The sequence below is a fragment of the Equus quagga genome, chromosome 12 (genome assembly GCF_021613505.1).
Source record: "Equus quagga isolate Etosha38 chromosome 12, UCLA_HA_Equagga_1.0, whole genome shotgun sequence".
NCBI lineage: Eukaryota > Metazoa > Chordata > Mammalia > Perissodactyla > Equidae > Equus > Equus quagga.
Genome location: NC_060278.1, coordinates 2,477,659 through 2,493,757, shown reverse-complemented (window position 1 = coordinate 2,493,757; position 16,099 = coordinate 2,477,659). Strand labels below are relative to the sequence as shown.

The 16,099-nt window shown below is 37.7% G+C and overlaps 1 protein-coding gene across 19 annotated transcripts in view; it reads right to left on the bottom strand.

Moving 5' to 3' along the window:
- The window catches only part of PARD3 (par-3 family cell polarity regulator), a 518,486-nt gene that overhangs the window by 258,241 nt on the left and 244,146 nt on the right, over nucleotides 1-16,099 (bottom strand). For 17 of the 19 annotated variants that reach the window (XM_046679504.1, XM_046679512.1, XM_046679519.1 and 14 more), the window contains 2 exons: nucleotides 7,570-7,661; nucleotides 5,240-5,323 (listed from right to left, as the gene is read on the bottom strand). In XM_046679504.1, the coding sequence (XP_046535460.1) occupies nucleotides 5,240-5,323; nucleotides 7,570-7,661 (176 nt within the window). The remainder of the gene's footprint in view (nucleotides 1-5,239; nucleotides 5,324-7,569; nucleotides 7,662-16,099) is intronic. The other 2 variants (XM_046679514.1, XM_046679509.1) reach the window with 1 other exon arrangement.

The window sequence follows — 16,099 nt, the reverse complement described above, 5'->3', positions numbered from 1 at the left end:
GCCAGCAGGAGCCAGTACTGGAAAGCTAGAAACACACAGTCCCCACCCCACTACCCATTACAGACTTTAGATTTTTCCTTAAGTCTCATGATTGACAATCAGACATTGGGAAGAAGAGTTCTGTGAGTACTTATTACTAACTGGAGGACGTTAAATGAGGTTTTTTCTATTTCCCTTCTTCCAGGGGAATTCTTTAGAATTAGGGGAGTATGTTGGTGGGAAATAATATATAGTTGCAATAAAGACACTTTCTTATCAAACAGGAAGTGGAAATGAAGTTTGGGACTCTTGCCCCCCTGATAATGTGAACAGGAAACAGGGGAAGAAATTTTAGATATGAAAAATATTAGAATGCAAACTCCATGATGGGAGGCATTCTTATTTGTTTGGTTCTCTAGAGCAGGACTGGCAATCAGGGCCCAGGAGCCACCTGTTATGTAAATAAAGCTTTACTGGGGCAGTAATGCTCATTTGGCTATATATCCTCAATGGTTGCTTTCATGCTACAATGACAGAATTGAACACTTGCACTAGAAACTTGGTGGCCCACAATGCCAAAAATACTGAATATCTGGTCCTTTACATAGAGTCTGCCAACCCTTGATAAGCGTATGCCTAGAACCAGGAAGAGCACCCAGGAGGGGGCCAGCCCCAGGCCTGAGCAGTTAAGTTCGCACACTCAACTTCACCCGGGGTTCGCCAGTTTGGACACTGGGCGCGGATCTACACACCACTCATCAGGCCATGCTGGGGCAGCATCCCACAGAGAAGAACTAGAATGACCTACAACTAGGATGTACAACTATGTGCTGGGGCTTTGGGGAGGGAAAGAAAAAGAAGAGTTCCTAGGAGATACTAGATCTTTAGAAAACTTGCTTACTAAAATAAACATACAATCACTGTTTGTATTAGAATAAATACTGAGATAGAAAATTCCAAGGGCCACAGGTTTAAAAGAAAGAAGAACATATATAAATGGGAAATGTCCACATAGAAAAGATGTGGAAAAGCAGACTGTACTTTATTAAGAATAATATGTTTTAGCCATACTTGTTTCCATGGGGGAAAAGATTTAGAATATCTACTACAAGTCAGACTGTGGAGTCCAGGTAGAAGACTAATATTCATCCACTCACATTTCTTGAAACCCTTCAGCAATGTCTCCAGGTTATTATGGAGTCTCGCGGGCCCTTCACCAGGCACCCTCTCACAATCGCTCAGTGCTCTCTTCCAACACCTTCTGTTTCAAATCAGTGACACAGTGTTTCTCACCAAATCATGCACACTTACATGCAGCATCTTCCTTTCATACAGTCTCTTCCTAGAAAAAATATCTTTCCCGAGCATCACCAGCATAGTCCTCTAGCTCCTCCAAAGGGCAGACCAAGTCCCATCGCTCCACCAAGGGTTGGCCCCACGTCCCAGTCCACAGTGCTGCTCCCTCCCAATCCCCACGGCGCACGAGCATGGAGTTCTTTGGACACACAGCATGGATCTTTTCATCTACGTGTTTCTCAATTAGACTTTAAACCCCTTAAAACCAAATATAAAACCTTATAATCTCATAAGCCCAGCCCCTATTTCAGTATACAATTTTATATCTTGCTTTTTAAATACTTAACATTGAATTACATCATAATCATATTCCTAGGCGATTAGAGACCTCAGGAAAACTCACTATCTATCAAGCCAGGATATGTCCTGATTGTTTTATTTCCAATATAGCAGGGCCATAGCTGATACGGATAGTCATGGGTTCATTCATTCCTGTACTGAGTAAGCTTTACTGAGCAATGTCTATGGGTTAGGTCCTAGAAATACAAAGACATAAAGCACGGTTTTACTGCCAAAGGAAATGACAATTATTTGGCATAACCTTCCTGAAAGTAGCAGCATTTGTGATTTAAATAAGGAGATTATGTTTGACATTTAAATCAGGAGGAAATGAAATTATATGTGTGAAGTGAAAATTGATTTCAAGGTAATGAAACTGTGAATAAAGAGTTCTGGGTGGGGATCAGTTAACTTTGTTTTTGAACAACATACAAGATGATGACTAAAGAAAAACAGCATCGGGGGAAGATAATGCTACCATTTCTACGCATTTAATTGTCTTTGTTTCTAGGTATCTGAGGCAGGCGTTGGGGGATGAGCAGCAACACGCCTATTGTCACTGATGCCCCCAATCCAGGAACAACAGCCAGCTTACCCTAGAAACATGGCTATTTTAAATAGGCCACAAGATTCCTGTTCCAAAAACTGGATTATACCTCAGGCCACAGTTATATTTAAGTGGATTTAAAAATTTCTCTAATATTGACTTCACATTTTTCCTATTTTCCTGAATTATACTTGATATTTGAGAAGTTGTGCATTGTGTTTCTTCTCTTTACAATATACAATTCCCATTCTGCATTGTTCCTTAGACTTTGTGATTTTGAAATCTGAATCAGAATGCAATACTGACATATATGTGTCACTTTTATAAAAATAAGTATTCACTAAGTGTTATTCAATTAGTTATATCTCCAAAACTGAGAAGGCCCAAGCATGACTGGAATTATATACAAGGGAAGTTATTCTTGGAAACTTCAACTGACTCCCCATGAATATGTATTCTGGTATTCCCACTAGGTATATGTGCAATTTCTTCACAAGTTCCACTTAATTTCTGCCTTTCTGCTATACTGCACTGCTTAATTTACCCTTGCAGCCACCATGGAGTTGATGAAGCTCCCTTCATAAGCTGTCATCACATTTAAAATCATCTTCCGCAACAAGCCAGCTTCAGTTATCTAATTTAGAAATTTCTTCTCTATCAGCTCACAGAACACCTATTATGTAACTATATCAACATTTACCACATAATTATAATTATGAGATTTCTTGGCTATCACTCCATCTTGATCGCAAATCCCTGGAGAAAGATTCTGTCCTGTTCATCTTTGTTTCCTAGCACCTACTACAGGAATTACCACACGGTAAGTGTCAGGAGGGTTCTGACTGAATGAGGAGAATCCACTTGTAAGCATTTCTGAGAACAAGGGAGATGGGCCTCTCTGGATCCTGACCACCAGCATCTGTGACTCTGGGCGGCTTGCCTGCTTTTTCCCTCCCATCATCAACCTAACTCTGAAGAACCATTACTGTCAAGTCCAACAAGAAGCTTAAAGACTCAAATCAGGTGCTGGAAAAAACATATATATTTCTGTTCTGTTTCCCAATATGAAAACTGGTGATGCCTAAAAAGGGTTTATAAAGAATCTGATTTTATTAATCTGCTTGTCCCTTATACAGGAAAGCTGCACAAGAATTTCTCCATTAACTGCCAAATCAACAGAGATTAAAAATGACTCAGCTATCAAACAGCTTCTAGCTGTACACAGGGACACTAGTCTACTCGAATGTGTTCTGTATATTGAAACTAATTACCATGGCAACCAGTAACTGGGGTGGATTGTGTGAAAGGCCTCTCATTGATTAATCTCTAGTAGGCTTATTTTTCTATCTTATTCTCCTTTTGCTTTAGACTTTTCATCTACTTATTTTACCCTAATATCCTTTCACACTGAGGTAGAAAATGTGTAATAAATGACAGAAAATAACTTGTTTGTAATTGAAATACTAGCTCAAAGCTGGTACCTACACAATTAAACCTCATTTGTGATGAGTTATATTCCACAGGCAGTTAAAGGCATATTAATATTGAGAAGCAATAATCCACACATTTTACCTTATCTTTTTTTTGTTCACGAAATAAATGGAAAAAAGGTTTAACTTTTGAGGTCGTTTAAAATTATATTTTTTAAAGGAAATAAAGGCAAGAGCCATTTTGAAAACAACTAAGATTGTTTAATTGGAAGTTCTTTGAAGAAATTTCAATGCTTCCCCAGAGTTCAAAAATTTTAAAAAGGAGGAGGAGAAAAAAAGCGAAAGCAGCCAGCTCTGTGACTATAACAAGGACCGTCCCACACTCACAGGGGCGTTCACATCCTGTTACATCACACCAACAATGGAGCCCCCAACTCCAGCAGAGTTCCGGGTAAGTCAAAGAGTCAGCTTCAAGACATCCCATAAAGCATGTGCTTCACCAAGCAGATGAAATCTGGACTCGCCACAGTTAGGGACATATAGCAGGAAGGCAGTACAACTGTTCAAATAATCACTTAAAAAAGGACACCGATAATTTAGTCATACGCCATAACTGCTATTCCATCTGTCTTTTACAGCATGCTAGATGCTTACAGCTCCTCGGCAACAGGTACGCCATGTTCTAAGTTCTCAGTCCCCGGTCTAAGGCTACTTTCCAGCTTCCCCCAGAGTAAACGATGTTAAACTAAAAAAGTAACATGATAATAATAACAAAAGAAGAAGTTCAAATAAGGAGCCAAATAGTTCATAAATCTTTTTCACTGGGTAATCATTAGATGGGTAAATGAGAGAATGCAATTAAACTTCAACAGGTTAACCAAGTGCAGGTAAAGCTTCTGGGGAAGGATGTGGGATGTGTTTCATGTGATGTAGATGACAGAGGCCCCCCCAACCATTAGTTGCAAAATCAATTCATAGTATTTGAATACATCAAAACAAACAAACAATACTTCTTTCACAGAAGAAAAGCAGAATAAAAGAAATTCATATAACATTTAAAGTATTTAAGAATATATGTTCTACAAAGTAATGAAGTCATATTAACAAACAGTAGAAAATTTTGATGTTTGAGTGTGCAGAGATTGAAGGCAAGGAGGCACAAGCCACATGGTGGGAAATAAATCTATAGCTTGTCTAATTTTTTTAAATTGCAAATATAATGATAAAAATCTTATAAAATTAAACTAAAACATAAAAGTGAATTTAAAATGTATCATTTCCTAAGTTATGAAGATAATTTTTATTGGATAAAGTTTTCAAGAAAATTGCTTTAAGCTCTCCCGCAAATTCAGCTGGAGTTGTGACTATAAAGACTATAAAGTCTATCACCAATTTACAGCAAAGTACAATGTTTGCATGGATGTGATGAACAATAAAATTATTAGGATAATTTAAACGCTTGACTTCTTCATCAGCCTAAGTGCTGTCTGTGATTATGATGGATACGGATGAATGAAGCAGCAGTTGCCCCCAAATGAAAATGTTTCTACTGAGCATATGCTAAATCCACACCACTCTATATCTGAGCATAAATGAACAGAAAACACTCCACATTACGAGTCAATTAAAAACCTCCAAGATACATTACCTGCCGCCTCGAGCACTGAAAGGCACTACATGGATTCCCAGAGGCCCTCCATCGTTGGAGACTTGTACGAGCTTTACCATATCACTGTGAGACAATGATGAATGAGGGAGCATGAACATGGACTGTAAACAAACCAAAACCAAAACCAAACAAAACCAAAAACCACAACAACACAGACACACAAGAAACAAGGAAGGGAACAAAACGAAAATCCCACCAGCACACACGCATATACATATACATTCTGGAACAGAAGCATGGCGATGGAAGCAACACTGAACACCACATACCTGAACGCTAGTCTGACGGCATGGAGGGAGAGCAATCATCAGAAATAACTACATCAAAAATGACCCAGAACCAGTCCTTTCGGACCACACTCTTCTGTGTGACACAGGTACACGTTTTGCCAGTCAAATCTCCAGACGTCCACTCAAAATTTTCCATCCCAATATCTGTTTCAAGGACTATGACGGTTGACTGAATAAAGGTGTTGCAGCTGCAGAGCACTTTATAATTTACCAAGTGCTCCCACATATGTCACATCATTGACCTTTCCAATAACCCAAGAAGGTCAAAGTTTGCCCCTGTAGGGGCGAGTCCAGATGCGATCCAGCTATCCCTACTTCCCACAGCTCCACAATTCAGCGTCACCATTTCCGACACTGCTGTGAGAATACCGTAAGTGCAGGTTATGAAACTCCTTTCTCAAAACCAATAGTTATCTACTAAAAATCTTCATAAAATTGTAATTGAACTTCAAAGTCATGAAGCTATTTATTAAGTAACATGAAGTTACTTCTATCACATAACTAAAGTACTTTACTATTAATATAATAATAGCAATTATTTTACATTTTTATTTATTAATGAAAACTAGTAATTTGGAGAATGTAAATTTTTTAAACCACTTAAAGGAGAGTTTACTTTCTTCGTAGATGTTTCCGTGTATGTGTGTATCGCATAGAAATCTAAGCAGCACTCATCTAACAATCAACATTTGGAAATAGTATTTCAATTAAATATCTAGTTTAAGCAACCTGGACAACTATAAATGATTACCAATGGATTTGATAAAGATCACAGTGTAGTTTTTAAATAATGGAAAATGCCAATTCTTCAATTGTATTTCTTAAATATAAACCTGATACTATGAATGTCCTGGTTATACAATACAAACGCTAAAGAAAATCAAAGGTAAGGATATCAAATAAAAACAAAACTGAAAATATGTGCAGAAATCTACGGTACATAACTACATTCAGCAACTAAGACAAAATAAAAATTTTGCCATACTGACAAAATATTTACTAAACTAATACTATTTAAATGGATTTTAATTTTTTTTTATATTTTCATAGAATTTTGTAACATCCTATTTTAGATACCGTTAATATCATTTGAACATGTATTTAATGATTGGATTGTCAATTAAGAATAATATGGTAACCTTAATAAATTTCTTTGGTTCCACTGTCTTTCTAAAAGGAATTATGACATGGCAAGTATTTCTTAGATGTAAATACTTAGAGAGTGCTGGACACTGTATATGCAAACATAATCCGATTCTAGCGCTGATTTAACCTCACTGAGAAAGTCCTTCGAGCCTTCCCTCGGAAGACCAAGAGAAGACAGAGTTAAGAGTTTGAATGTTAATACCCAGACCTTCCAACTTTTACCCAAAGTCAAAGAAAAAGGTCAGAATGACTGCCCATCAATGGAAGAAGTTCTGAGAAGACCTTCCATGTAGACATGTCAATACTTAAGATAATTGTAAAGTTGTGATAATCTAGGAAAGTTTTTCTTTGTCCTTTCATACTTAAAATCTTGTTCAAGGTTCCTAAACTACGACTTCTAAGTTTTCATCAAATATCTTGAAAGAGTCTATTTCCTCCAAAAAATATATACTAAAACAACTAATGCTTAATGACCCAACTGGTTTTCCAAGTAAAGGATATCTACAATTTGTTTTGTAATTTAGCAAGGTTGAAGGAACACACCAAAATACTGACATACAAAGCAAGGCGAAAACAGTTACAGTGCTGTTAACATGACAAACATTTTCAATCAAATACTATTAAATTATGATATAAAATAGTATTTGCCAAGGTATGAAACTTGGGACAGGTACACGTGAATCCCATGCTACATTTTTTACGTCAGATAATTAACTCAACAGATGAAAAATGCTCATTGGAAAACAAGCCAACGCAAGGCATATTTTTAACTAAGCACACACATTCCACATGCCATATGCTTTTGGAATACTTGCTGTTATCAGTGATGCTACATGTATATTACAAATTTAGTTAAAACCATCAGTAACTTACTCCAGAGAAAAGTTGGGTATGTTCTCCAAACCAGTGTCAGCATGTCCGACGGGTTCAACACGGCTATTGTCTTCTTCTGTCCCGTCCTCATCCTAGACACAGCACAACACAAACAGGAGGACACTCTGTGTTAGGTTTCTTTCTACAAAGTGAAGGAAACTGGGTAAAACTGGGGTCTAAGAGGCATTACGATCATGTTAACTAGGTCTTTAGGAGGATGACCTTTAACTATAGATGGGTATATGTATATGAAAAGCTACATTTTAAAGCAATAGTCTTTTGAGTTAGCATATCCCAGGAAGTGAACAAGAAACCACGCAGTACAGACAGAAAACACTGCAGCTTCTACTTATGGTAACTTTCTTATTTTTTTTCACTTTTTGCTGTATGTTTTAAGAATTAATTACATATTACTGCAATGCTATTTTAATAAATAAATGTATATGACTCTGGGGATGCATGTTTAAGATTTTTACTAATCCAAAAGTTGAGACCGTTATAAAGCTTAACGACTACCAAGGTCTTCAAAGTTGTGTTTGTCAGTTCCCTTGTCAAAATGAGCACGCAGTACATACACCCCTAGGTTTAAATCCTTCATCCCATGAAATTGCACACACAGTTACCCTAAGCCAGTTAACAGATTATGTCGAGGCATCTGTAAAGGCATTTAGTCTCAGCCATAGAGAACCACTTCTGTTGACTTCCAATATGAAGGACCAAGCACAGGGAAAGGCATGAACATCAACCCAGTCAACTCCCACCTTTTATTCTTCTTTTTACAAAGCAATATTTTGTAAAATGATGTGCCCCCATGTTGTAAAAGTTGAGGACGTATGCTGGTACTCCAAAAGGTGCATGTGCAACAAATGTGATGGTTCATAAAAACAAATCAAATGCCACCCAGGAATACGCCTTGCTTTATAATCTTGGCCATTATCTTTGCACCAAGGAGATCACTAACAGTTAAGTTGGCTTTTCAGGATCATTTGAATAATGATCAACATGCCTGTCTGATATCAATGGTCTTATTTACCAAATTAGAATATTCAGAAAAGACTCAGAATCTCCAAACACAGTGGCTGGAGGCTCACGTGTGCTTCGCCTTGGATCCACGGTGTCGCCTAGTAGGTACTCTGTAAATATTTTACAAGCGTAAACAAAATCATCCTTAAGAATCTCTGGGGTAATAAGTTTCCAAATAGAAATAAATAAAATTTATTTAATCTATTTCTTGGAAACTTATGTATTTATGTATACTTAGTTTTATCCTTTCTACTACATAAATTTGACAACAGTGATTTTATATGTAAACTTATTAAACCACCTATATGAGAGTCCACTATTAAAGAAAAATTCTATATTTTTAATCATGTATTTGAGAGACTCATAGTAGAAATTTATATGCCGTCAATGGAGACATCAATCAACAAAATGATAAGCAAAGGTTAGAGGTTCAAGACACAGGGTCAAACAATATTTTAAATTATTGAAGCAATATTAAGGCAAGACAGAGCAGTTGGTAATGCCCAAATGACATTTCCTCTGAGAATCTACCAAAATAAGAAGCTGATCGCACTGAGGTTTTCTGTGAGTTGTAGGCAGGCTCTGTGCGCCCTCAATGGTGGTGTGCTGCATGAAGCCAAGCTACCAGAAGATTGATGCTCCTGTGTTTGAGAGGCTCTAATATGCACTTCTTAGGCATCTCTCTCTTTTAAGCACCAGCACATACTACATTTCAAAGGGTAACTAGCATCTTGAATCTGCCTAAGAATGTAAACAAGAACTCCAAAAATTATGCTTTCCCATTGCAAGTGGGGAATGGGGAAGAGAGCAAAGTGATCCTTTCTAAATCAGATGGAAAACATTAAAAAAATCTTATAAGTCAAGGACATTTTGTTTCAGGATTCATTAATAATTTAAGCACCACTGAAATGCCACCACGATATATAACCAGTTGAAACACCTAAGTTGCACTATGAAACAGCCACATAAATGAAATGCCCCAAACTACAGTGATAAAACAGTAACTGATAATTTCCACATTCATTGTTCCCACAGTGGCTATTATCAGGCCCCCAAGCGCATGTAGAATATTATTTCATGCAGCTGCATATGGTGTTCAGTTTACATTGTAACATTCACTGCCCTGAGGCTCAGCTGCAATTGCTGTGGGAACCACAGCTTAGAATTTCCCAACTTCTGGATGTGTGAATATCAGCTCCTCTATTGCTTTATTTTGTTGTTCTGTACTTTTTTAAAGCTGTGACAGAACAGTTACTTTTAGCAAGAGTTATACACTGAATTCCATTATAACCATAGCAAATGAAGCTTAGTTACTATATATGTCAAATCAATAGTGAAAGCCTATAGGATTCATTTAAACTACACAGTGTTAAAAACTTTCCAGGCGAGTCAATATACTTTTTACTCTTTCCCTTCTCTCCATTTTATAGCATAGTGTCATGGTTAAGAGCTTGGGTTCGAGAGTTAAACAGATCTGGGTGTGAATACGAACTCCACCATTTCCCAATTTTATATCCTTAGGCAAGTTATACATGACTTCTTTTAAAACAAGGAACAAGAAAACATCTTCTTAGGACCACTGAGAGGAATAAGATAACCCATGTCACAAGCATAGCATGATGCCTGATACACAGTAATTGTTCAATAAATGTTAGCTGTTATTGAAAAGAGAAATAAGTAATACATGACCTATAAAACAGACTTCAATAAATGCTTTAGACTAAATTACACAACTTTTAAGAGTATATATTCATCTATTCGTATCTTGTGCCTTGTAATACGATTTAATGTAAAACATATTACCTACTCAATTAAATACAAAATATATCATCTACATTTTATAAACTTGCATCAAACTTGCTATTTGTTGTGCTTTGCTGTATAGAAAACACTTTCATTGTAAAATGCCTTTGGAATGAGAAAACAAAAAATAAACAACTAGAGGCTGTATTCAACCAAGTAAATGACAGGAGGAGGAAACACAATGGGTTATTGGTTGAGGAAAGTGATGTCAGGAACTGTGAAGGCTCTATGATTTTACCCTACCCGAAAGCTCAAGTTAGTCTGCCATAGCTTCCTGGACACTGGCAGAAGAAATGAGGCTCCTGGGTCAAGGACAAAGGACAGTTTATTACAGCAATAGCATTAGCCAGAGCATCATCTTTTTATGCACTGGTTCCTCAAGCTAAAATCCTCATGAGGTGATGCAAGGGTGGCCAGAGGACACTGCACGCAAAGAAGAAAGCTGAGCTCAGGGAACCCGAACCTTTTATACAGACAGTAAGCATGCCTGCTTCTTGCTATCAAGGGAGACACTATGCCTGTCTTCCAAGGTTGTTCATATGTACATTCTTGAAAGGATAGTCCAGAAAAAAGTCCTCTGTTCTCAAGATGTACAAAAATGCAAGAGAACCACAGAGAATTATCTTCCAACAACAGAAGTGTAATCTAAGTACTGCCAAATGATAGCATTTGTATAATTACTGCTAAAGTAAAACTAGGAATATCATTAACAAGTTCTCTATGACAATGTGTTCCTAACAATAACATTAAAATTCTACCAGAGGGGTCAGCCCCATGGCCGAGTGGTTAAGTTCACGCACTCCACTTTGGCGGCCCAGGGTTCGGATCCTGGGCGCGGACATGGCACCACTCATCAGGCCATGCTGAGGTGGCATCCCACATGCCACAACTAGAAGGACCCACAACTAGGGGACCTTGGGGAGAAAAAGGAAAAAAATAAAATCTTAAGATAAATAAGTAAAAACTTATTAAAAAAAAAACATTTCTACCAGATAAAAAAGTCATACCTTCTACATCAAGAAGAAAATTATTTTTCAGCATAGAACTCTATGCTCAACCAAACAAAAAAATCAAGCATGAAAGTTGAAAAAAATTTCCAGACATGCAAAGTCTTCACTTCCCATGGACCCTTTCACATAAAGCTATTTTTGGATGTGCTCCAGGAAATCCAATAAAACAATGGCTAGAACTCAAGGAAAGTTCCAGAATATGGGGCAGCCCAGAGAAGCGGTTTAGAGCAGCAGGATGGAGAGGTCTAGGAAGTCAATCTCCATGAGAAAAAAGAAATTAAAAATTGGGCTGATATTTTGGAACATTTGGGAAATATTTTGACTGACCTACCTGATAGAGAATGTGGGGGAAAAAATTAAGGACACATACAGAGAAAACAAAACAAATTCCAAAGAGTCAAAGCAATTAGATTCAGGAACAACAGAAGAAAATGTGTAGGAGAAGAAATTATTCAAAGTACCTGCTTGGTTATGCAGTGAGCAATCCTTACACTGCCACACGATGTGACACTGGCTGTTGATTTAACTTAGACTTCTGATGTAAGAATACTAAGAGGATGGGAACATGGAAAGCGCAAGTGGCATAAGAGGAAAAACTCTCATCTTCCCTAATGGCAAGCCAACAGATGTCAATAACTGGTAACCAGGAAAGAGGAACATAAATATTTTATTGAGACACAGTAAAGACCAGAACCAAGATCCGCAGTAAATGAAAGTTGCTGCCTCTGGGGAGACGGACTGGGGGAAGCAGCAGGGGTACAACAGAGAGACTGCTAGTTTTTCATTGGAAGTCTTCAAGTGTTACTTATTTCATTCTGACTACATATTTGAAACACCCACCGGGGGGAGAGGGGCTCTTTAGGTCCAACTAAATATCTACTCTCAAGACCCCAATAGATCACCTGGGATCAGATTTACTCCAAGGGATATAGCAGGAAACCCAACTTGCCAGCAAGGCAGCATGCTGCTTTTGTCCTTGAAAGGAGTGGTTGGCACAGCTGCCCAGGAGCTCTTCTTGTGGGCCCCCATGGACAGCTCAGGGGCAGGGAGAGAGACTGGACTCAGACGGCCGCAAGCACGACCCGGGCTTACCTGCCGCAGGGAAGCCAGCATCTCTTCTAACAACACCAGAGGCATAGCTGCTGTCAGACACTTACAGTTTTTAGAGTCTAGATGCAGTCTACCAATCAGAGGTCACTTTTTCCATACAATGATAGCTATGCAATTCTTTATCAGGTTTCCAGAAAAAGGGAGCCAAAAAATAATCAGTTTAAATTCGCAGCATAAAAGGGAAAAGATTTTGTTAACCCTTTACCCAGGCTATTACATTAGTAAGCAAATTTTTTAAAACGATGGAGAAGTCAGAGTAGTCAAAGCAGAGAAAAGAATGAGAGAAAATGCTTGTTGATAAGCTTGGGTAAGAAGGACGAGTTTTAGACCAGGTTAGAAATTCATATTAGACAAGTGGAGATAACAGCATTATGTGAACCTATTTGTTCCCTGCTTCCGGTAAAAATTAGTAATCTTACTCTCTTCCATAATACTAATAATACAAAGGCTGACCCTCAACTGAAAAAGCCCTCAGGACCCACGGAGGATACCTTCTGAAACCCAAGCACTCACATGAACTGTGTGTTTAAGGAAACTGAGTTTGGCTAAACTCCTAATTATCTTTCTAATATCAAGAATTATCCGGTTGTATTTTTTCCCACTTAAGTAATAACTATCTTCTCAACATTCTCAGGTTAAAAAAAAAAAAGCTATCCATAAACTTAAGTGGACGCCATCGCAAAGTAGAGGATTTTTAAGTAGAACACAAACATTGAATCCCGCCTGCATCACTCACCAAAGAAAACCAGACCACAAACTTTGTAACTGGCTTGTTTACAAAACAAAGACGACAGAAGCAGGCTGCCTGCTTTGCAGGCTCAGGATAAAGCTCCACCCAGAGACCAACCACTGGCCTCTCTCCGTTCCAACTTGGAGTTCCAAACAACTAGAAATTCTGAAGAGTTATTACTTGAAAGAAAAGCCTGCAATTTTAAGAAATAATTTATCATTTTAAAACATTTTATAAAATACTCAAGTTATACCTGCCTACTTAAATTTCTTGCATATCTACCTTTGATTTTTATTGCTTAGGAAGCACCAAAGGAAATAAAAGTTCTTTCTAATGGTACCCTATTAAACAGATTTACAATATTTTTCCTCAAGTGTTTTATTATTAAACTTCACAGTAAAATAATTTAATTGGTTCAACTATACTGCTACAAAAATACTCAAATAAATGGTCTTTTCATACTTTTTAGAGTATCTCCAAGATTTCCCAAACTTGAGAGACATGTTAACTATTAATGAGCTACAGTATCTCAGAGAAAACATTTATTCGGATGTTGACAGCATTAATTAAACCACTTTTGGGGGGATCACTCTTGGCGGAAAATAATTCCCAGGGAATCTGTGTCCAAGTCCCCTAAGTGTCACAGGCAAGATTCCAGAAGGCTCTTGTGTTCATGTTGCCACTACTTGATTAATTGGTCAAATCGCCAGGGAAAAGTAATTTCCCATCACATGAGGAAAACAATTGAAAACATCTGGGGGAGGAGGCCTTCACAACTGAAAATGATAAATATATAGCAACCTTCTAAAGACACCACATCAGGAACTGTGCTATGCAATTTTACTCAATGATTATATATTCCAGTAGAGGAAAAACATTTACGAAAAAAACCTAAGTCAAATACTTTTAAGGACAGAAAACACTAGATAATAAATAAGACCTTTTAAAATAAAAATATCTTCTTGGATTGCAGAGGGAAATTAATAGCTGCTATACTTTTAAATGCAGTGCAGTTCATTATAACATAAACTGCGCTCCATAGAACTCAGAGCTCAACACCAAATAATTCTGGATTACTCGAAGAATTATTCTGTACCCATGATGCTGAATATTATATGTGACCTTCATCCCCTCGACCGGATTCCTAACATTCTCATCTCAAGCAAATACTGATCAAACGGAATGCCAAACGCAGTATTTAACACAGTCCATGAAATTTCCATTCTCACAGAAATGAAACATTTCCTGTCTTGAAACCTACACAACATGACTCCACACAACCCAAGGCAAGAGAAGAGTCTTTAAAAGAACAACAGATGGTGCTGATCTATGAAAGCTATCTAACTACAGAGAACAACAAAAAGTGCGTATCTTTGCACCTGTTACATGCAGTGAAATCTCAAAATTAAGTTCCAAAACTATTAGTATATTATTAGGATTTGGGGGCATGGAGAAATCTTACTGGAAGATACGTAGTCTAACATCCAGTCATACACTGCAATCTCTCTCTTCACTTTCTTCTTCCATTTTTCCCGTGATCTATGATACACACAGGAAGCCTTACACAATAATGCTAAGAATCACTCAAGTCCAGAACAAACCCTAGCATCCCACCCGGCATCATCTGCCTCCCTCTTGTCCTGCCTCCTTGTGTCCCAAACAGATAACCACTCACGTATCCATCACCACTTCAGCCATATGGAGGCCGCTTGTTTTGCACGCAGCACCCTGCGCCATTCACAGTTCCCCGACCACACACCAGTGGCCACGTGCCACCCAATAGGTGACATGATTTAACCAGTCTAATCAGTCTGGTTTCAGGTGTAGCTGCTTATCAGAATAACACTCATTTGTTTTCTTTTGAACGTTCCAGAAAAAATACTCTGACTTACGGGTTGTTGAAACGTACGACTTTGTAATCTGACCAGTCTTGCCTTTCTAACAGTCACATTCTAATGCTTACTGAGGTGACATTTTGAAATGTTTTACTTTGGGGTGAAATAAGTAATACATGGGTGAGTAAACAATACTTATCTTAGTGGTATATTTAAAAATTATCCTTTTACAAAACCATATATAACTATTTTCATTCAAAAAATCAATTTCTCCTTGGCTTAAAAATGATTTCAAAATTAACTAATTTATTAAGCTAGGAACTAAATTAATTTTTAAGCAAACTTATTTAAACAAGAAATAAACAAAAAAACCTAAATTAATATTTCTTGCTAGTGATAAGCACAAATCACTTATTAAAAACTTACAAACTATAAAACGTGTAACAAAATAAAACATGGTCATTGCTAGTACATATTGAGGGCTTCTGACGGGCCAGTTACTGAAGACCCCACTTCTTTAGTCCTCAATACCGCCTCAAGTTAATCCTCCAAACAACCCTTAAACGTATTTCAATAAACAAACACAGGGAATTTTTAATGAATTTTTAGTTTGTGCGAAGTCTTTTTTCCAAATGATGCGGGGTCGGTGAGCCGAGGAGTCGAAAGAAAGATTTCTTAGACTCTTAAGATCTGGCAGTAGTGCTCTTTTATATTTAGAGAGTAGAATAGCATGGGGACAGGACCCACGGGCAGTCAGAGCTCCTGCTGCTGCCCCGAGTTGAGGGTTAGGGCTAAATTTAAGGCATGGGTATGTGAGTCATCTCTTTACAAGACAAAGAATATGTAAAAAAGTTAAAATGGTATCAGTGCCCATATGGTCTGGCCATTTGGCGGTCCCACAACTTTTAGATAAGAATCAAACCGGATTGAGTAAATGGCAGAAGTCACCACTTGAATTTTATCCTTGGCTAAAGACAAAGGAGGATTTGTGGGGGGGGGGGGGGGGGGGGGGGGGGGGG